The sequence below is a fragment of the Mus caroli genome, unplaced genomic scaffold (genome assembly GCF_978045245.1).
Source record: "Mus caroli unplaced genomic scaffold, Mus_caroli_1 scaffold_7, whole genome shotgun sequence".
Classification (NCBI taxonomy): domain Eukaryota; kingdom Metazoa; phylum Chordata; class Mammalia; order Rodentia; family Muridae; genus Mus; species Mus caroli.
In genome coordinates, this window is record NW_028227262.1 from 26,142,607 (window position 1) to 26,165,064 (window position 22,458).

A 22,458-nucleotide genomic window follows, 5' to 3' on the forward strand; every position below is an offset into this window, starting at 1 on the left:
GTGGATCTCTGGGGGTTCCAGGCTAGCCAGGGTTACATGAGACCCTGTCTCAAACACGCACAAAAACATCAATGAAAAAAGATCTTAGGAGATACCTTGCTGCGGGAGGTTCCCCAGTCATGTTCAAGACCCTGCTTTTTCAAGCCCATTACTAAAGAGAAAAACAACAACAACAAAAAACAACAACTGTACCTGAAAGCTAATTTAAAATGTGCTTGTAGGCAAAAGAATTTATCTGCATTTGAACATTTAAAGAATTGTAGGACAGCCAGGGCTAAACAGAGAAACCCTGTCTCGAAAGAAAAAAAAAAAAGAATTGTAGGACCCACCAAAAGGCAGAGACTATTCCACACATTTCTTTTTACATACATTTCCAAAATCATTCCACAGTCATTCTATAAGTCTGCATATAAACCATTCCATTAAATGCTCAGGATCTTGTTACACACCCATGAGATTTTGCAGATTTGTGTCAAAAAAAAAAAAAAAAGGTCAGAGAAACAGGATGAAGAAAACCAGGACAACCGGGAGATGATGGTTGCATCTCTCGGCAACATAATAAGAAAACAAATTCCACAGGAGGGGAGTAGAATTAAGGGAGAGACAGGACTGAGTGATGGAGCAGGTCGCTCCGGAGATTCAGAAGACCAGCTGAACGGTCCTCTTCGCACGTCTGCATTACGCAGCCCACCCCCCAAAAAGAGAGTGAGACGTCAGCAGGCGGGGCTTAGCTTGCTGGGAAGAGAGAAGAGATACTTTGGTTTCTGAGCCCGCCTCATCCAAATATTTCTGTAACTGGCTGGTTCCATTGGAGGCTTGGGTCACATGTGAGAAAGATGTATCCATTAAACAGTCTGATCTGCAACACAAAGTTCATGGCACTTGTAAGAGTGTCTTCAGTAGAAACGCATCAGATCAGACAGTGATTCCTAGCACCGTGGCTGCCGTATTATATGGCACACAATCTACAAAAAATTTGTGGAGGGTTTTGTGTTTGTTTGGTTTTTGAAGCAAACTCTCACTTTGGAGTCTTGGCTGGCCTGGAACTTACTATGTAGATCAAGTTGTCTCTGAATTATAGAGAGATAAGACTTCCTCTGCTAGATTAAAGGCATGTGCCACCATACCCAAATCAAACTTGTTCAATGCACAATGCATACGTTGTGGAAGGTTTTGGTGAGAAAAACACAGTCGTTTAGCTTAAGAGAAGCTTGCCCCTGCTGCTTCACAGCTCACCCTATTGAGCAGCAGAAGAACACTAAAATAGTACTCACTCGAACGACTGAGATAAAATAGTACTCGAACGACTGAGATAAAATTGTAAATCCTTTCAAGCTGACTTGTTCCTATGTACTGCTGCTGCTACTACTACTTATTATTAGTTACTATTACTATTTTTTAAAGATTTATTTATTTATTATTATATGTAAGTACACTGTAGCTGTCTTCAGACACTCCAGAAGAGGGAGTCAGATCTCATTACAGATAGTTGTGAGCCACCGTGTGTTTGCTGGGATTTGAACTCAGGACCTTTGGAAGAGCAGTCAGTGAGTCAGTGCTCTTAACTGCTGAGCCATCTCACCAGCTCAGTTATTATTATTATTTTAAGAAATTTGTTTGGCTTTTTTGAGACAGGGTCTCTCATATGTAACTCTGATGATCCCTGAATTTACTATGCAGACCAAACTGGCCTTGAACTCACAGAGATCCACCTGCCTTCTCCCAAATGCTGGGATTAAAGGGTTACATCACTGTGCCTGGCTAAAGAGTTATTTTTCTGTGTGTATGGTGAGGTGAATTGTTGAAGGAGACCAGGGCCTTTGGATCCCTGAAGTTGGAGTTAACATATGTTTGTGAGCTATCTAAAGTAGGTGCTGGGAATCTAACTCACATTCTCAGCTAAAATAGTACTTATCTTAACAGCTGAACCATCTCTCTAACCCAGTGTGTTATCAGTGCCTTAGATCAAATACAAGACCTCGAACTTGCTAGGCAAGCATTCTGACATGTGTAGACCCTATGAACTTTGTCTGGAATACCCATGTCAAAAGATGACATGGACAATACATATATGAATAAAATCTGGGTGTGGTGGCATATGCCTTTATGCACTCAAGAAGCAGAGTGGATCTCTGAGTTTGAGGCCAGCCTGCTCTACAGAGCGCCAAGGTTTCTTTGTGTAGCCCTAGCTGTCCTGGAGACCAGGCTGATCTCACTCACAGAGATCCACCTGCCTCTGCTCCCCAAATTCTGGGATTAAAGGCATGTGCCACTACCCCCACATGTCAACTTTGTTTTTTTTTTAATAAATATATATATTATTTATATTTACTGGCCACAAATTCAAAGGGGTCATCATGTCCAGAGTGCTGGGGACAGGATGGTTTCTCCATGTGTCCCCACCTGAGCAAGGAATTAGCTGTCTGGTTTGCTTAGGGCTCATTCTTTGAGATTCCGGCAGAGACAGGCAATGACTGCAGGTCTCCACTGTGGTCCCTGTTGACTCAGGGAGAGGGCCTTCTCTGGATTCCTGCAGTTCTCAGCAGCCCCTCTAAGCTTCATTTGAAACTGTGACCCTCTCCCCTCTGAGACTATGCTCAAGTAAAGCATTTCATTTACTTTCTGGCAGTTTGTGTAGTAGCCTAGCCCATCATAGAATTACCACTTCCATCCATGTTAGTAATGGTGCCTCAGAGCATTGAGTGGCTTGCTCTTTGTTTGTTTGTTTTTGGATTGTTTTTTTGTTGTTGTTGTTTTTTGGTTTTTTTGCCTTCTTTCTGAGAAGTTAGTCTCTACCAAAATTAGGGAGGAAACTTGCTCAAAGGACACAGCCCTTCAATTATGACACATCTCATTGAAAAGTGGCCACAGACTGGCATGTGGTTATGTTATTTGAAAGGGTGGGTATGAGTCAGCGTGAGCTGTTTTCCCGTAGCCAAGGCAGCAGGGATGCCCTGGTGATAATGCCATCGCCACCGGACAACGATATAGAGAAGCAAAGACATTCATACCAGGAACAGTAGGACAGGCTGGCTACACACGCAGAATTCACACACTCATCCTTACATCCCACAAATAATAGTGTGTGGTCCTTATTGGCCTAAGTATGCAATTTGCATGCAAAACACAGCTGAGGGGCTAGGCCCCATGGTGACCACCTTTAATCCAAGCTGAACTATCTGAGTTCTAGGCCACCCTGTTCTTCACAGAGTTCCAAACCAGCCCGAGCTGCGTAGTAAGTCTTCATTTCCAAAACCTAAAAAAGGGGGTTGAGGGGTCCTGATGAGGAGATGGCTCAGCAGGTAAGAGCACTGGTTGCTTTTCCAGAGGACTCATTCTCATTCCCAGCTCCCAGGTCGCAACACAAAGCCATCTGTAACACCAAGGGACTGGACACCCTCTTCTGACCTCCTGGGAACCAGGCATACACATAGCACAGGCAAATGCTAACACATGTTAAAAAGAAAAGAAGACTAATGCACAAAGGAGCCCCAAGTCTGACTTGTAGTAGAAACCCAACATGCTCTCAGAAGTTGGAGATTGAGGATCAGATCAAGGTTGACCTTGAACTACCCTGGGAGCTGGAGCCCAGCCTTGTCAGAGAGCCCGTCTCAAATACTAATTAGCCAATTATACACAAAAACATGTTCACAGATGCTCGTAGCAATGCATTCATAATTTCTAAGATTGGAGGCAACCAGGATGTCCTTATGTAGGCAAATGGGTAAACTGAGGTACACGGATGTACTACAATGCACTTCAGCCGTAAAAAGAATTGAGTGCTTGCTTCAGCAGCCTCTACAGCAAGTGGTATAGACCCTGCTCTGCACCAAGGCTGAGATTCACAATGTTTCGTTTGACCTTCAAAGAAGGAAGCAGAGGTTCAGGGACTGGAGGGAGGGAAGGTGGAGACCTTAGCTCTCTGAAGATCTGAGTTCAAATCCTGGTTCTTTTATGAGTGATCTTGAGGCAAGGTTTCTCTATTGTCCTGGTTGTTTTAGAACTCTGTAGACCAGGTTGGCCTTGAACTCAGTGATCTGCCTGCCTCTGCCTCCCCGTTGCTGGGATCAAAGGCCTGTCCACCACCACCCAACTTATTTTTACTTATTTTTGAAACAGAGACACTTATAGCCCAGGCTAGCCTCTGATTGATCCTGCTCACACACACAGATACACACACACACACTCACCACCCTTATACCTTCATTCTGGGATTATGGGTCCTTAGCACTTCTCCAGGTTTGTGTGGTGCTGGGGATCAAACCCAAGGCCTTGTGAATAGGACTGGCTGAGCTATACTCCTGGCCCCTTTAATGTTAGATTTTAAAATCAAATATTCTAACTTAGTCCAACCCAAAGACTTGACTTGATATGTGCTAAGTAATGAAGGCAGAAAAACATTAAAAGTCTTGGGTTTCTGTAATTAGACCTACATTTATAAGACGGGACAACTTTGTATGTAAAAAACCCTGCACTGGTGTAACATAGTGGGCTCAGAGCTGAGATGTTTCCGGGTGAGTTTGTTGGCATTCAATGCTGTAGTGGCAGGCGTGGGGCAATGTGCTCACATTGGGAAAACCCTGGGCTACAATACATAAGACCTTGTCTGGAAAATCAAAAGATCACAAGCAAACCTCGATGCAGTGGTAGAGTGTGCTCTGAGTCATTACACCGTGGGGTTGATTTTGATTTAACTCATTGGATATTCAGAAAGTTTTATCATTGCCAACATTTTCGCAAAACTTACACAACTAACTTACACAACACTGTGTTGGATTGTGACCCACAGTTGATGAAGCTGGGCCCACGCTGAACATAGTGGTCTATCCCTATAATCCCAGCACTGAGAGGCCTAAAAGGAGCAGCTCGGTGAGTTTGAAGGTCAGCATGGGCTACAGAATAAGACCCTGCATCAATATACATATATGGTAACTGCCATATGTTGCTAGCCATAGTGTACTATTGTCCCTTGGGTCCAAAGATATGAGGGCTAAGGTCCTACAGCCAAAACCCATGAAAATTCACTTAATATTTTTTTGTTCTTGTTTTGTTTTGTTTTTGTTTTTGTTTTTGAGAAAAAATGGATCTCAGGTAGCCCAGGATGGTCTTGAACCTTGAACTCCTTTTCTTCTCACTTGAGTTAAAATGACAATTTCTCCCTCACAGATTGATTATTTTAGACTATTTGTCAGTGGTACAAAGTTGACTAGTGAAACAAACTGACCACTTTAAGTTCATCCAGAGTTCTGGGATCAAAGACATGTCCCACCATGCCCAGCAGTTTATGAGTGTTTGGTCTCTGTGTGTGTGTGTGTGCTCGGTGTGCAAGCCTGGTGCTCCTGGAAGCCAGAAGAAAGTGTCAGATCCTCTGGAGCTACAGTTGCAGACTGTTATGAGCTGTCATGGTTCTGTAAGAGCTTAAGTGCCTCAGCATGCTCCAGCACCATCCCCCAACTTCCTTTTTTTTTTTTTTTTTTTTTTGACAGTCTTTTGTACCTTAAACTGGCCTTGAACTTGGAATGTCTCTCAGGGGCTGTCTGTGAACTCCTGCTTCCATCTCCCAAGGGATTCTAGTTTTGGCTAACATGTCTAACTTGATCTCACTTTTTAGTGTGTGTGTGTGTGTGTGTGTGTGTGTGTGTGTGTGTGTGTGAATAGAAAACATTTAAAGTTACCAGGGTTCTTTTCCTTTTTCTTTCTTTTTTTTGGGGGGGTGAGGGTAGGATGAACCTCACTTGGAAATCAGGCTATTGGATTTTTAGTTTTTTGGCTTTTGAGATAGGGTTTCTCTGGGTAGCCCTCAATGTCCTGGAACTTGTTCTGTAGATCAGGCTGGCCTTGAACTCACAGAGAGCATTCATCACAACTTTCCAGCTTCTATTCTGGATTTTTAGCCATTTATTAGATATATGACTTACAAATATTTTCTTCCATTTTGAAAACTCTAGTTTATGCTGCTGATTTTGCCTGCTGATGTGGAAGTGTCGCTGAGGTTAATGGAGTTTGTTTATTTATTTTATTTAGTTGCCTGTGCTTTTAATGATAGAGGCAAAAAAGTTATGTACTGTTAGACTTAAGAGTCAAGATGACCCTCTGAGGCTGGGATGTAGCTCGGTGGTAGATGATTGGACCTATGGATGAGGTACTGGGTTCAATCCCAAGCACTTTCAAAAAACAAAAACAAAACAAAAGAAGAACTCTCCGCTCTCTGTGATGGCTGCATCCCTGCTGTTGTCCTGGACAGCAGCTGGCCCACTGCACCTGAGGAGAAAGCATTGCCCCGTGGACCTGCGTGCCCAGGTGGGCCTATGGTGGGCATGCTAAGACTGGTCGTACATCACTTTGGAGATCATCTTTGTCTGGCCCTGAAGGATACTGTCTATCCTTGGGTGTTATTGTCCCATTCTATAAAATTCCAGACATTTGATGTTAATTCTGACATGGTCCAGAGAAAAACCAACTCCACCATTATGAGCCAAATTTGAAGCAAGCTTTAATTAAATACTGGCCAGGATGATGGACTGCGGCCAGCTCCATTCTCAGGTTCCCAGGAAATGGCCAGGAGTCATGTTTTACAGAGGCATAAAACACAAAACTACAGGGCCACCAGATTTTCCATCAAGTCCAACCAGGGGCAAGCATAACCCAACATATTTCCTGCCTACAACCAGTCAAGAAGTTGGGTCAAACGAACTCATTTAGAGGAATGAAGACATAGTCAACAGGCTAGCTTTGGTTCTCACATCGGAGGTCATCATCTTGTTCCTTCTCTATTCCTTCTGGCACAAAGTGGCCCATTTTACTTGTGGATTCTGCTAAATTGATGGCTTATCAGGTCTATGAATACACCTGTAAACTTAAAAAAAAAAAAAAAAAACTTTTCAAGTTGGTGAGATGGTTCAGTGGGTAAGAGCATTGACTGCCCTTCTGAAGGTCCTGAGTTCAAATCCCCAGTAACCACATGGTGGCTCACAACCACCTGTAATGAGACCTGATGCCCTCTTCTGGGATGTCTGAAGACAGCTATAGTGTACTTACATATAATAAATAAATAAATCTTAAAAAAAAAAAAACTTTTCAAAAATGTTTGGGATAAGTGTGGTCCAGCTGGCCTTAAACTAAAACTCCTCCTGCCCATCTCCCAAGTTCTGAGGTTACAGTGTCTGCCAATATACCAGGAATTGTTTCTAGAGAATGACAAGGAAGAAAGTCACAAGAGAACCCGATAAGGAAAGAAGACTGAAATCCCCCAAGCACCTAGAGGATTCCCACCCCCATCCCTAAGATCTGGCATGATGTAGAGGGTGGGTAGCCTGCAAGACGGACACAGCCACAAGCTACTGAGCCCAGGTGCTCTACCTGCCTGTGAATCTCTGGGGGACCAACTGGACTGCCAAATTCTTCAGTTTGCCCTGGAATATTATAAGTAATATGATTAATGAAAATAAAACATAGCCAAGAAAAAAAAAGAGAAAAAAACGGAAGAGAAAAAAACGGAAGAGAAAAAAAAATCTCTTCAGCCATATTTAGACAGGTTTGTTTGTTTGTTTGTTTGTTTCTCCTTTTTAAAACAAAGATCACTTTTCTGTCCATATCTAGCAAAGTGTTTCTACCTGAGAATCTGGCAGGACCATCTTTTTAAAAATAGACAAAAATATTAAATATGTGTATATTATTATTACTACTACTACTACTACATTTATCTGTGTTTGTATGTATGGGGCTTGAACTAGGCTATCAGAGTCCCTTGTCTCTCACCATGTATGTCCCAGGAGTTAGACTCAGGTCATCAGGGTCAGCTACAAGAGCCTTTAATCACTGAGCCATCGCTCCAGCCCCAGAGTCACCTTAAACATTCATATTCTTACCCACAGTCTCTTCAAGGCAATCTTGGCTTTTCCAATATTACAACAGAATTTCTTAGTTCTCCCATTGCCCATTTGTAGGATTTGTTGTTGTTGTTGTTGTTGTTGTTGTTTTGTTTTTGAGATAGGGTTTCCCTGTGTAGGCCTGGCTGTTCTTGAACTCATAGATTCATATAGGCCCTTACTAAATCCTCACCCTACTTCTTGGAACTAGTTTATCATTCTCTAGACTGACCAGTAGATTCTGTGAGTTGATGACCAATAGGTTCTGTGAGTTCTAGGGGCTGGCACATCTGCTGTGTAAACAGTGCGTGGGCAGGCTGGAAACCCAGCAAAAAAAAAAAAAAAAAAAAAAAAAACATGTCCAGGTTGGCGGGTACAAGCCTTTTTGCTCCAGAAAGACCAGTCTCTGGTTTTCTTCAAGCCTAGTTGAGTTTTCCATTGTGGAGAACAATCAGTTCTGTTCAAAACCACTGATTTAAATCAAATCTCATTCCAAATAGTGTCACAGAAACAGCCAGAGTGATGTTTGACCAAATACCTGTTCATTTGTTTTTAACTCGCATTGTCTTAATCCTCTAGTAACTCTATGCAGAGGGCGTGATAACCTTTAGTATACACACTGACTCTAGTAACTCTATGCAGATGGCGTGATAACCTTTAGTATACACACTGACTCTAGTAACTCTATGCAGAGGGCGTGGTAACCTTTAGTATACATACTGACTCTAGTAACTCTATGCAGATGGCGTGGTAACCTTTAGTATACATACTGACTCTAGTAACTCTATGCAGAGGGCGTGATAACCTTTAGTATACATACTGACTCTAGTAACTCTATGCAGATGGCGTGGTAACCTTTAGTATACATACTGACTCTAGTAACTCTATGCAGATGGCGTGATAACCTTTAGTATACATACTGACTCTAGTAACTCTATGCAGATGGCGTGATAACCTTTAGTATACATACTGACTCTAGTAACTCTATGCAGATGGCGTGATAACCTTTAGTATACATACTGACTCTAGTAACTCTATGCAGATGGCGTGATAACCTTTAGTATACATACTGACTCTAGTAACTCTATGCAGATGGCATGGTAACCTTTAGTATACATACTGACTCTAGTAACTCTATGCAGATGGCGTGATAACCTTTAGTATACATATTGACTCTAGGGCCTGTGGGCATGATAACCTTTAGTATACATACTGACTCTAGTAACTCTATGCAGATGGCGTGGTAACCTTTAGTATACATACTGACTCTAGTAACTCTATGCAGAGGGCGTGATAACCTTTAGTATACATACTGACTCTAGTAACTCTATGCAGATGGCGTGATAACCTTTAGTATACATACTGACTCTAGTAACTCTATGCAGATGGCGTGGTAACCTTTAGTATACATACTGACTCTAGTAACTCTATGCAGAGGGCGTGGTAACCTTTAGTATACATATTGACTCTAGGGCCTGTGGGCATGATAACCTTTAGTATACATACTGACTCTAGGACCTGTGGGCATGATAACCTTTAGTATACATACTGACTCTAGTAACTCTATGCAGATGGCGTGGTAACCTTTAGTATACATATTGACTCTAGGACCTGTGGGCATGATAACCTTTAGTATACATACTGACTCTAGTAACTCTATGCAGATGGCGTGGTAACCTTTAGTATACATATTGACTCTAGGGCCTGTGGGCATGATAACCTTTAGTATACATACTGACTCTAGTAACTCTATGCAGATGGCGTGGTAACCTTTAGTATACATACTGACTCTAGTAACTCTATGCAGATGGCGTGGTAACCTTTAGTATACATACTGACTCTAGTAACTCTATGCAGATGGCGTGATAACCTTTAGTATACATACTGACTCTAGGGCCTGTGGGTGTTCAATAGGGAAAAGGCATCTGCTGCCATGCCTAAGGCCTGAGTCCAGTCTCCAGGGCCTACATGTACGTGCATAAGAAGTAATTAAATAAATAAAATTGAATAAAGATTTAAAAAAGATACTAAGTTTAGGAGAAGCCATATTTGTCAGCAAACACCTGTAATCTCAGCAGTACAAAGGCAGAGGCAGGAGGATGGCTTCAAGGCCAAACCAGATCTGATATACATAGTAAATTACATGCTATCTAGGACTAGATAGCAAAACTCCTGTCTTAAAAAAAAATAGATGCACAGGCTGGAGAGATGGCTCAGTGGTTAAGAGCACTGACTGCTCTTCAGAAGTCCTGAGTTCAGATCCCAGCAACCACATGGTGGCTCACAACCATCTGTAATGGGATCTGATGCCCTCTTCTGGTGTGTCTGAAGACAGCTACAGTGTACTCATACACATTAAATAAATAGTTAGATAAATAATAGATGCGCTTGGGTTCCACGGTTAAGTTGATGCACTGTCTTACAGAGGAGTGTTGGGTGGCTCTCCAGGATTTAGGTGACTCCCCAAGATGTTAGGTGGTTCTCCACCACATGGAACTCAAGTTCCAGGAGACTCAATGAACATCTGCACTCACATTCATAGGTACAAACACACACATTCCCTTCATTTAAAATCTTAAAAACAAATTGAGTGAGTCTTTAGATAGCCAACCCAATGGTTTCTCATGCTACTAACTTCCTGGAGCTCGGAGCACAGTGAGAAAGGGATCAATAGGGAAAGGGATTAAACCGCTAATGAACTGTTCTTTAAAGTAACCGGGATTTTGCATTTGCATTTTGATAAACATGCCCACCCATCCTTTGTTTCTCCCAGATCTCTCTTTGTCTGTGTAATCTTCTCTCTCTTCTTCTCTCTCTCTCTCTCTCTCCTCTCTCTCTCTCTCTCTCTCTCTCTCTCTCTCTCTCTCTCTCTCTCTCTCCAGTGTTTCTCTGTGTAGCCCTGGATGTCCAGGAATTCACTCTGTAGACCAGGCTGGCCTTAAACTCATAGAGATCCACCTGCCTCTGCATTCCAGCTGCTGGGATTGAAGGCACCTGCAGTCTTACCGTCCTCTCGGGAGATATGGAGGCTAGATCTGACTTTGGCATGTTATAGTGAGGCAGCAGTGTGGAACCAGTTAATCCTGCCAACTATTAAAATGCAGCCACAGTCCCAGAACAGATGGCTCGGTGGACAGGGACATTTGCTACCGAGACTGAAGATCTGGTCTTACATGGTGAAGGGAGAGAACAGACTCACGTAGTGTCCTCTGACCTCCACACACCCAACTCCTATTAGAACATATGGAAAAAATTCAGTCAGTGAGGACTAAGGACGCCCCTGAGCTGTGAGCACAACTGCCTGGCATCACAAAGCTCCGAGTGTGACTGCTCTCCAGCATCAAATAAACTGAGAGCGTGGTGGGATGCACCTATAATCCCAGTACACAGGACAGGAGGATCAGCTCAAGGTCCCTTGGCTCCATAGCAAGTTCAAAATAAATAAAATCGGCCTAGTAATTACAGAAGTAGGGAGGTGGCAGTGGAAGGTTCAAGAGTTCAAAGCCTGTTACATATATATATAGTACACACACACTCACCTATGAATGAGTGTGTACGCGCACATGTGCAAGCATGTGTGTGTGTGTGTGTGTGTGTGTGTATAAAATGTGAGATAGGGGCTAGAGGTGTACTTCAGTCCATAGAATGCTTGCTTAGTGTGCATGGCTTTAATCCAGGACCCCACGTAAGAGTTATCCAAGCATGATAACTCACAATTGTAATTCCAACATGCTGGAGGCTAAGCCAAAGCATTATGACCAGTTCAAGGCCACCTTGTATTACATCATGAGTTCCAGGCCAGCCTGGGCATTCGGGCATAGAGGGCATGGGGGAAGGGGGACTTGCCTAAAGATAAAGAAATAACAATAAGCAAGTTTATTGTCTGCTTAGGTAATGCTTCCAAGATTGGTTTTGGGGTGGCAAGAAGGTTCAACAATAAAAGCCCTTTTCTTGCAAACGTGAGGACTGCTTTCATTCACTTAAAAAGGCAGAGTGTGTTGCCGGGTGTGGTGGTGCACACCTTTAATCCCAGCACTCAAGAGGCAGGTGGATTTCTGAGTTCGAGGCCAACCTGGTCTACAAAGTGAGTTCCAGGACAGCCAGGGCTATACAGAAAAACCCTGTCTCAAAGAAAGAAAAAAAAAAAAAAAAAAGCAGAGTGTGCAGAATGTGGTGGCTGTAATCCCAGCACTTCTCCAGCCAGATGGGAGGCACAGAGAGGAAAATTCACCCAGGAGCTCAAGTATACAATTCAGCCGATGAAATATCAGGAAAGACCCTTCCTCAAAAGCAAGGTGGAAGGAGAAAAGAGATCCCCAAAAATTGTCCATGTGCAGTGTGAAACATGCCTGTGCAGAAATTCTGTAAATCAGAGATCAGTCTGTAGGCAAAACAGTCTCAAAAAAATTAAAAGATGCTAGTACAATAAGTATTTGGGGAGATTGGTTATATCTTTGAAACAGTCACTTCTATAAGGAACAATGTATTAGAGGCTAGAGAGATGGCTTGGTGATTAAGAACATTGATTGCTCTTCTAGAAGACCTGAGTTCAATTCCCAGCAACCGCTTGGTGGCTCAGATCCATCTGTAATGGGATCGATCCCACATCCTCCTCTGGTGTGTCTGAAGACAGCTACAGTGTACTCATATACATAGGAATGTATTAGTATCCACTGACCAGACCAGACTTTTTTCTTCCCTAACCCACTTGTTTCCCTTGTTTCCTTCCTCTCTCCTTCCTTTCTTCTTCTTTCTTCTTTCTTTCTTTCTTTCTTTCTTTCTTTCTTTCTTTCTTTCTTTCTTTCTTTCTTTCTTTCTTTCTTTCTTTCTTTCTTTCTTCCTTCCTTCCTTCCTTCCTTCCTTCCTTCCTTCCTTCTTTCTTTCTTTCTTTCTTTCTTTCTTTCTTTCTTTCTTCGTCCTCTCTCTCTCTCTCTCTCTCTCTCTCTCTCTCTCTCTCTTCCTTTCTTTCCATTTAAAAAAAAAAGAGCCAGGGGTCATACCTACAGCTAAACACATGCTAAGTCCGAGCTCTCGGAGGCAGAACCCTAGTGCAAATGCCTCACTCTTTTTGATAAGCCGGAATGATAATTTTAAGTTTACTTATTTTATGTACACGGGTTTTTACCTCCAGGTATATATGTGTACAACATAAATGTCTACAGATGGTTCTAAGCTACTATATAGGTGCTGGGAACCAAACCCAGATCCTCTGCAAGAATAATGTGCTCTTGACTGCTAAACCATCTCTGGTCTGATAGAAGATCAGTTTAAAATGTACTATCTGTCTTTTGGGAAGTTCACTAACAAAATTGATCTTTTTAAAAGGTATTTATAAGGCAGATGGTGATGGCTGTGGTGGTAATAGTGGCATTAGCGTACACCTCTGATGGTAGCATTGGGAGGCAGAAGCAGGCAGATCTCTCTGAGTCTATCTAGTCTACAGAGTGAGTTCTAGGACAGCCAGAGCTACATAGTGAGATGTTGATTTGAAATACCAAGATAACAACAAAAAGACCTCTAGCTGGCAAATTTAAAGTCCTACTACAAGGAGAATCATCAATGAATGTGGTGGTACACACCTGTAATTCCTGAACTGGGAAGTAAAAACAAGAGGTTCAAAGTAAACCCAGTTACATAGTGAATTCGAGGCCAGCTTGCATTGTGTGTGTGTGTGTGTGTGTGTGAGAGAGAGAGAGAGAGAGAGAGAGAGAGAGAGAGAGAGAGAGAGAGAGAGGAGATTTGCTATCTGTAGCACCAATCACACCAATCTGCTAGGAATTCAACAGCCATCAAAGCTTTTCATATGCCAGATTCTTACAAACTTTAAGATTTATTTATTTTATTTATATGAGTACACTGCTGTCTTCATACACACCAGAAGAGGAGGGTATCAGATATTATTACAGATGGTTGTAAGCCACCATGTAGTTGCTAGGAATTGAACTCAGGACCTCTAGAAGAGCAGTCAGTGCTCTTAATTGCTGAGCCATCTCTCCAGCCCCTCTTACAAACTTTAAAACTGTTCTCAAATCACAATCATTTTTACTGCAAAAGGTTTATCCATATATCCATGTGTCAACCCTACTGCTTTAATGAGTGTCCAGCCAGTCAACCAGTCATTACCACCAGGAACATGCATAATAAAAACCCAGAAACACTGCCCATCTCGTCAGCATATTAGAACTTATTGTTCCTGAGTTAAACACTCTGGCCGAGGTGGCCTGTACGATCCTTTCCAGAACCATCCCAGTGGGCAGCTTAAGTACAGGAAAAGATGAAATGATAAGTACAGGTACAGCAAACAATTCCTGCAGGGCGCGGTGGCAGAAGCAGAGGCATGCAGATCAGGATCTGGGTCAACCTGGTTTACACTGAGAGTGCCAGGCCAATCTGAGCTACACAGTGAGACCCTGTCTCAAAACAAACAAACAAAACAAACAAACAAACAACAAAATCATGTATTATAAAGAAATTAAGCCAAAGTGTTTTACCAAATCTACTACAAAATGCCATAAAACTGCCTTCACTCTCTTTTTCTTTTTTTGTTTTTTCGAGATTTCTCTGTATAGCCCTGGCTGTCCTGGAACTCACTCTTGTAGACCAGGCTGCCCTCAAACTCAGAAATCTGCCGAACTCTGCCTCCCAAGTGCTGGAATTAAAGGTGTGCACCACCACCACCGCCCGACTCACTTCCTTTCTCAAAGCCTGTATTCAGCAAGTGCCAGTGGGCATCGGGATGGTGACCCAGTGAGGATGGCTCAGCATCTTACCTCCTTACTTCATCCTACTGTTCATCTCTGGGTTTTTGTCCTCTGCATTCAAGCTCTTGGGAATCCAGTGAACCACCACACTTGGCTGGAGCTTGGGTTTGTTCTGTTTAATTTGTTATTATCGTATGTGTGAGTATGGGTATGCATATGGACACCAGAGGATGACTTCAGGAGAGATTTCTCTTCTCCACCCTGTCAAGGCGGGGTCTCCTTTGCCTTTGCTGCTCCACACACTTGGGGCTACCTTGTCTCTTGAGCTTCCAGGCAATCCTCCCCTTCTCCACTTCCCATCTCACTTTAGGAGTGCTAGGAATGCAGATGTGAGCCGCTGTGTTTGGCTCTTTATCTTTAGATTTAGTTTTATGTATGTGTTTATCTGTGTCTGCCTGGCTGTGCACACATGGGTGCCTGCAGAAACCAGAAACTATGGGATGCTCTGGAGCTCTAGTTACAGGCAGCTGTGAGCCACCTTGTATGTGTACTGGACTGGGACTGCAGTCTGGCAGCAAGAGCAGCGAGCACTCTTATCACAGAGCCATCCCCAGCATTTGGGGTGGTGGGGTTCTAGGCCTGGGAGTCAGGTCATCAAGCTTGCACATTAAGGACTCCTATTGACCATGGAGTTCTGCAGGCCTGGAATTGGATTTCCGATTGAAAACGGGACACAGAGATGATGAGAACACTATTTAACGGATCCATCCATTTTCTGTTGCTGTAATAAAATACTGGAGTAGCCTGGAATTCTTTTTTTTTTTTTTTTGTCTTTTGTACAGGGTTTCTCAATATAGCCCTGGCTGTCCTGGAACTCACTTTGTAGACCAGGCTGGCCTCGAACTCAGAAATCTGCCTGCCTCTGCCTCCTGAGTGCTGGGATAAAAGGCCACCACGCCCGGCTAGCCTGGAATTCTTGATCCTTGATCCACCCAGAGCCAGGATTGAAAGCATATGCCTGCCTGACTGCAAAGAGCCTGAAAAGAGGTTTAGGGGCTTGTGAAATGGCTCAGAGAATAAGTCACTTGCTTCCAAGTCTGACAACAGAGTTCAATTCCTGGGGTCACATAGAAGAAAGGGAAGAGAACAGGCTCCCAAAAGTTATCCTCTGTGTGTGTACATACACACACACACACACACACACACACACACACACACACACACACACATATAAAGTGTGCTGTCCCAGGCCTTACAACTTAAAGGTTTTACTTCCCTTATCATCGCTGTGCTGGACCTGGATTCTAGCACAGGAATCTTTGGAGAATACACTTATCCATCCATGGCATACAGTAGCAAAATGTGCAGAACTCCAGGGCAGTCTTGATTGATTTCGGTGTTCTCTATAGGTTTCACCTAGCATGACAATCACAGTGAATTATTTACCTATGGGGTGACACACTCACGTGGGTGGTGTGTTTGTGTGTGCTTGAACTCAGGTCACTGAGTTCAAAACTACAGTTTCATTTTAAAAGAGCATTTCAGGCTGAAAATACAGCTCAGGATATTCAAAAGGACCTATGTTCAGTAACCAATGTATGGGAGTTGGGGGGAAGAAATGAAAAGAAAAAGGATATTTCGCTGGGCAGTGGTGGTGTACACCTTTAATCCCGGCTCTTGGGAGACAGAAACAGGCGGATTTCTGAGTTCGAGGCCAGCCTGGTCTACAGAGTTAGTTCCAGGACAGCCAAGGGTACACAGAGAAACCCTGTCTCAAAAACCAAAAAAAAAAAAAAGAAAAGAAAACGAAAGAAAGAAAGAAAGAAAAGAAAAGAAAAGAAAAGAAAAGAAAAGAAAAGAAAAAGAAAAAGAAAAAGAAAAAGAAAAAGGATATTTCACCTCAATACCCGAAAATTGACTCTTCCATCAGAGGTGCACTGTAAGTGTAAGATGCACATTAGATTCTGAATAGATTATTAGTCATTTATGTTGGTTAGATGTTAATATGAGAACTTTGAGGCCTGAGACTGGTATAGTCAGCCCCAGACTGAATCCCCTGTACTGCAAAGAGAAAAAGAAAGCGAAGTGAAGAAGAGAACTTGGGACATGTCAGATGGGATAAATATAATATAATAAAATTAATGCGTGTGCTTTAGGTTTTTTGTTGTTGTTGTTAACAGTGCTGGAATGTTTTAAACTGTGGCCCACGTGCTTGTAGTCAAAGGTGCTTTGAACCCAGGGCTTAAGGAGGCACCACTGAACATCTGAGTAGATTGCTGTGCTTTGAATTTTAACTTAGGGTCAACACTACTTTGGAATTTGTTCCTGGAGACTTTGGGATAGGCAAGATCTGCCACAGTGATGAGAAGCTGGGGGCTGGAATCCGGGTTTTCAGGACCGGCAGCAGCAATGAATGGTTTAAAGGCAGTGTAAACAGGAGAAGCGGCATTTCTCAGATTTTTCCTTTCTTCACCCCGGGTGGCGGCGGCGGCGGCTTCTTCTTCTTCTTCTTCTTCTTCTTCTTCTTCTTCTTCTTCTTCTTCTTCTTCTTCTTCTTCTTCTTCTTCTTCTTCTTCTTCTCCTTCTTCTTCTTCTTCTTCTTCTTCTTCTTCTTCTTCTTCTTCTTCTTCTTCTTCTTCTCCTTCTTTAAACCGTGTTTTCAGATTTAAAGTGAATTATGGGGACACCTCACCTGGTAGGGAAAGATTAAAATTAGACACACGAAACCATGCAGGTTGCTGTTTGTGGGGACTGATAGAAATGTAAAGGCACGGGGTCTGGGCAGTCATTACAAAGGCTCTGCTTGCTCTGTTTTTCCAGGCCGGTGGCACTGTGCTGAGTTTCAATTCTTGAGTGCTCTTTTGTAGCATCCTTTGTCCTTCTGCTTAGTTGTCACACTAACAAGCCGCAACAAGCTAACAGCAGGAGACCAGATTGAGGCTCCAATTGTGCAGGTGTGTGCCTTGGGAACTGATATCCCAGGCTATTGTTCTTGTTCCCTCTCTCCTAAGCACACCTACTTTGCTCTTAGCTCCCAACTGGGTACTTTTATTAAAGTCCCCTTCATGCTTCTCCCTCTTTGATATCCAGCAAAGATAGAAGAACTCTCAAGCAATCTAAGGACACGTAGTAGATAGGTGTTGTTACTGCATCTCAGCCATGAGGCTGTTGAGTGCTTTGTCCCTCAAGGTTGGTCACCCTCACTGGGACTTGGACTTTCAGTCAATTGGCAACCACTCCCACAGAGCACTGAGGACCCCCACACCCACCCCAACCCGGCACAGGAATTCCTACAATGTACCGAGTTCCCCAGGGAACTGGTCACATGCACTCCCACAGTGCACTGAGGACCCCAGGCAATCTCTAACAGCTACTCAGCAGCTGGTCTGTGTTGCTCGAGATAAGGACTTTCTTCTGTCCTGGACTCTGCTGCTAAGCCCACAGTAGCATGAGGCCTTGTGGCTTAAGCATCAGACGAGCTACTGCTTCGAAGAGCATTTGTCTCAATTTGTTTAGCACTTTTTAGATTCTTGGGAATTCAGCTAAATTCCAGCTGTAATCTTTAAAAAACATACATTGCTGCAAGCATAACTTTCCCTGTTTCTGAGCTAATCTTCAGCTTCGGAGCATCTATAGTACCAGATGACTAGCCCACTTCCACCCTCCAGAGTGCCTTAAAGAAAAGAAAAAAAGAAAAACACCTTTATATTTTATGTATTATGGGTGTTTTGCCTACATGTATGTCTGTGCACCAAGTGTTGTACAGCACCTGGAAGGCTGGAAGGGAACCTGGTCTACAGAGCAAGTTCGAGTATAGCCAGGGCTACACAGAGAAACCCTGTTTCCAAACCAAACCAAACCAAACCAACAAAAAGAGGACAATTTTGTGGACTTGGTTTTCTCCTGACACCATGTGTGGGTCGTGGGGATGGAACTCAGGTCTCCAGACTTGGTAGCAAGTGCCTTTACCTGCTAAGCCATCTTGACAACCTTCATTATTTCTAATGTGGCTACAAGAAAATGGAATGTTGCACCAAGTGGCTTGGATTCTCTTTCTACTGGCCGGCACTGGCCTTTGGGCTTTACTATTCCTTTGGCTGCTAGATTCAGTTGCCGTGGTAATTAAACGGCGCTTCCGACTCAGTGCTTCTAGGAAAGAAAAATGAAGAGAGCAAGGGGGTGCAACCTCGGGGATGATTTTCTTGCCCGGTCCGGTTCACTCCACCTCAGTTTTCCCAGCAAGCATCCGATTTGGCAAAGACCCTCCTTTAAGGAGAAAGGGACCAGGTTTGCTTCAGTTCAGTCCATCAGGCTAGATCTCTGCCCAGAAAGCTAGGGAGTGAAGATGCCTTTCCTTCCTCGAGCCTATACCAAGTCACTCTTCAGGGGAGGGGTCGCCTTCCCTCCCCCGCACCGGGAGTCAGAGCCTAGAGACTCAGTGTCACACGTCTATCACGGCGCTCAGCTGCTTCACTCTGGAGCTCACCTGAAATCTGCCTGCCTCCTGCAGGCCATCGCTGGCCTCTCCATTGTGTACCCAACTTTTTAGGTTTCTTGCACAGTGTGGTAGTGAGGTACTTGTCTCAAGTATGTCTTTCGAGAGACACACAATCCCTAGGTAATAGTATGTTAGCAAACGTTTCTTACGTGAGAATCAGTTACCCTAGACTGATTGTTCTGGGGGTTTAACGTAGAGCCGAGGCAAGTGCTATACCACTGAGATACACCTCCACCCCAGCTCTTAATTTTTTCTTCCCGCTTGAGAGCTATGCACTCAGCAAAAAATCTGTAAGTTGAGTTAGATATTTGTTGTGTTTCTAGATCCTGTTAATCTCAAAACAGAGGTGAGAGCGGCAGAATTCACAATGGGTGGGGTGGCGTATGCTGTGGTAAGGAATTGGGGCTGTGTACTTTACTTGGAGCCTCAAGTCAACAAGGTTGCCTTCACACCTGGATGCAAGAGGAGTACACCCAGCCTATAATGAAAGCGCATTATCAATTCTCTGCTTCCTGCTCCTTGGATGACTTTCAACTGAAAGCAGCACTGGCTCTACTCTGCTTTCCTATCTTTAGACTGATCCCATCCCGGCTGCCTTCAAATTTGCCCGCCCTCCAAACTTTGTTTTAGTATTTTTTCTGTGAAACAAAAAGGCTGTCGGCTCTTGAAAAGGGGAAGGAATTTGGAAGCGCTTTGGGGGGGGGGGGGGAAGAACCACGAGGAGGATGTGGTAAAAAGCAGGAGGGGGTGGGTGACTGTGGTTGATTGCCTGCAAAGGAGAAGGGCTGGGGGTGGAGCGGTGAAGATCAGATAAGAGGTCACTGAATTCCTGGGGTCACAGGTTAAGGATTGGGGGGTGGGAGGTTGAAGGCTCCACCCCTTGCAGAGATTATAAATAGGTAGGCTGGGCTTCGGGTTGTGATGCTTTCGGTGATAGTCCTCAAGCCTTCTGAGAGCGGCTTCTGTAGGACCCGAGGGACACTTGCTGCCGAGGACATTGGCTGGATACCTCTAAATCTACCTTAAGACTTGAGAACTAGGTTGGGACCATGGGGACAACGAAGGTAAGAGCTGGTTGTTTTTATTTGCTTGTTTGGGGTCCTCACGGAGGTTGGTCGTGGTGCCGATCGCCGTGCTCCGGTTTCTCCTAAGTCACCGAGCCATCCGGACGGAGGCCTTTTCTTATCAGCTCCAGCAATTCGATACTAGTGTTAGAGTTATAGGCATCTCATACCTGACGAGGATCCTCTCGGACACCTTCTTAGCACGTGAAAGTCACCTAAGAAGCTGTTTTGCCTCTCCGGTGTGTTTGAGGCAGCTGTGATGAGAGCGAAGAGGGTAGGACTTGGCCGCGGGGGTCTCGGTGTCAGCTGGAAGGCTTGGGAAAGGATTAGACCTTGAGAGGACGTGGGGTTGGCTTGGGTTTTCTGTTCAGCACCCTGCCATCGGTCCTTGGGTTCCCGGTACTGTGGGGAGGGAAGTCCAATTGTCCTTACTATGGTTGTGAGTGCAGGATGTATCGGAGTTAGTGTGGGCGGAGGGAGGAAGCAGTATTTGTAAGGAAAAGGGCATTACCACGAAGATTAACGTGAAAAAAAAAAAACAGGATAAAAGAGGGGATGTCTGTAAAGAGGGTTTTACGACAAGGAAAGGGCCTTCGTCTGGAAGGGACAGCATTTAACCACCGAGAGACTGGGAGGCTGCCGAGAAGGTCAGCTCGCTGCTAGACGCTCCCAGCCTGCCACCCGGAGTGACCTTAAGAGGAACTTAAGGACAGGTGAAGAGGTTGTAGCAGGCCAAATAGGTCAGCCTCAGACTCCAGTTTTGAGTTGTCCCTGCCTACTTGAGTGATTTCCCAGCAAGGTGAGGAGATGTCTGCCCGATTCCCCCTTTGCTAAAAATGGCTCCTAATAATGTGTTTTAAATGAGCAGACGCTCTGGCCAGCTGGGTGGAGAGTAGTACCATATTTAGAGAACAGGAAGACTCTCAAGAGGGCCCAGGATGTTGCTGGTGGGTTGGGTAGTCTAGAGATAAGAAAAATAAAAAATCTGAGCATAGCGCCTCATACCTGTGACTCCAGACTTGAGAGGCTGAAGCAGGAGAAGTGAGGAACTGACTTGAGGTTAGCTCGGAGTACAGAGCGTGGAACCTTGTCTCAAAGAAAACCATAAAGAGGGGGAGGGGAGATGAGGTAGAAACAGGTGGTAGGAGAGGAGAAAAAGGAATTCACACAGTTAATCCCGGTGCTTGGGGGGTTGGGGGTAGAGAGGGTGGCTAAGCATCACGGGTCACCCACCATGCTGGTGTGGCTGCTCCTTCCTGCTCCTGTTCTTGCCTCTATAGTCTGTGAGGCATGGTGGACCCACATGGAGTCTGGTTCTGCCCTCTAAGCTTTGAGGGGTTTGGGTCTGTTATGTTTTATGTTTTGAGACAAGAGCTCACTGTAAGCCTGGACTAGCCATGAACTCACTGATATATTCCACAACCCTGCATTCACGGTTCCCTAGGGCAGTCAGAGATACCTCTGTCTGTCTGGTGAAGTTTTTGGTTGCCTTTTCTTTTTGAGAAATTTAGTTCAGGCGGACTTTGAATTCAGGATCCTAGGGTTTTGGGATTACAGTTGTTCACCACCCTAGTCCGGCTGGTGAAATGGTCTTGTTTTTGCTTTTCGGGTTGTTTTTGTTTTGTTTTGTTTTGTTTTTGTTTTTTGAGACAGGGTCTCACTGTGTAGCCTGGCTGGCCTGGTACTAGCTATGTAGACAAGACCAAGAGAATTGACTCATTCCTCTTTAGGTCTTTCTCTCCAAATGCGCCTGAAATCCTGGCATTCTACGCAAAGGCAGGAGAAATGCTTTAAGATGGACTCCAACCAGGCATCATTGGGAAGGGAAAGAATGTCACTGGTCAAAGTGTGTAAGCATTTCCCCTTGTCTGCTCTCCAGGTGACCCCATCTCTGGTGTTCGCCGTGACTGTTGCCGCAATCGGCTCTTTCCAGTTTGGCTACAACACTGGAGTCATCAATGCACCTGAGACAGTGAGTGTGCCTAAATGAAAAGGGATTGCAAACTTAGTTTTAAGTAGGACTGGGACTTTAAGATGCCTGGTTAAGGTGGGGGAGGGCTAGCACACTGTGGAAGAAGCTAAGGCAGGCTCTTTGCTCCTCAAGATCTGCCCCCTCACCGAGTTGTGATCCTTTTCCTATATTATTCTTTAGGGATTCCTAAAAGCATGGGAAGTCGTGACTGGGTGGGGTGCCCCTTTGACCATCTGTGCTGCCACCTACTGGACGTTTAGGGTGATGCCCTTTTCAAAGCACGTGCCTTTCCTCCCTCCTGATGCTGGCCTCTAAGGAAGCCACCCTAGGATTTGCCTACTACTCACGTCGAGAT

General features: G+C 44.3%; 1 protein-coding gene across 4 annotated transcripts in view; it reads left to right on the forward strand.

The window, feature by feature from the left end:
* Nucleotides 1–22,458, forward strand: part of Slc2a3 (solute carrier family 2 member 3) — a 73,863-nt gene that overhangs the window by 39,243 nt on the left and 12,162 nt on the right. For 3 of the 4 annotated variants that reach the window (XM_085839963.1, XM_085839964.1, XM_085839962.1), the window contains exon 3: nucleotides 22,011–22,103. In XM_085839963.1, the coding sequence (XP_085696089.1) occupies nucleotides 22,011–22,103 (93 nt within the window). Of the gene's footprint in view, nucleotides 1–19,877; nucleotides 20,132–22,010; nucleotides 22,104–22,458 lie in introns of those variants that run through there. The other variant, XM_021164170.3, reaches the window with a different exon arrangement.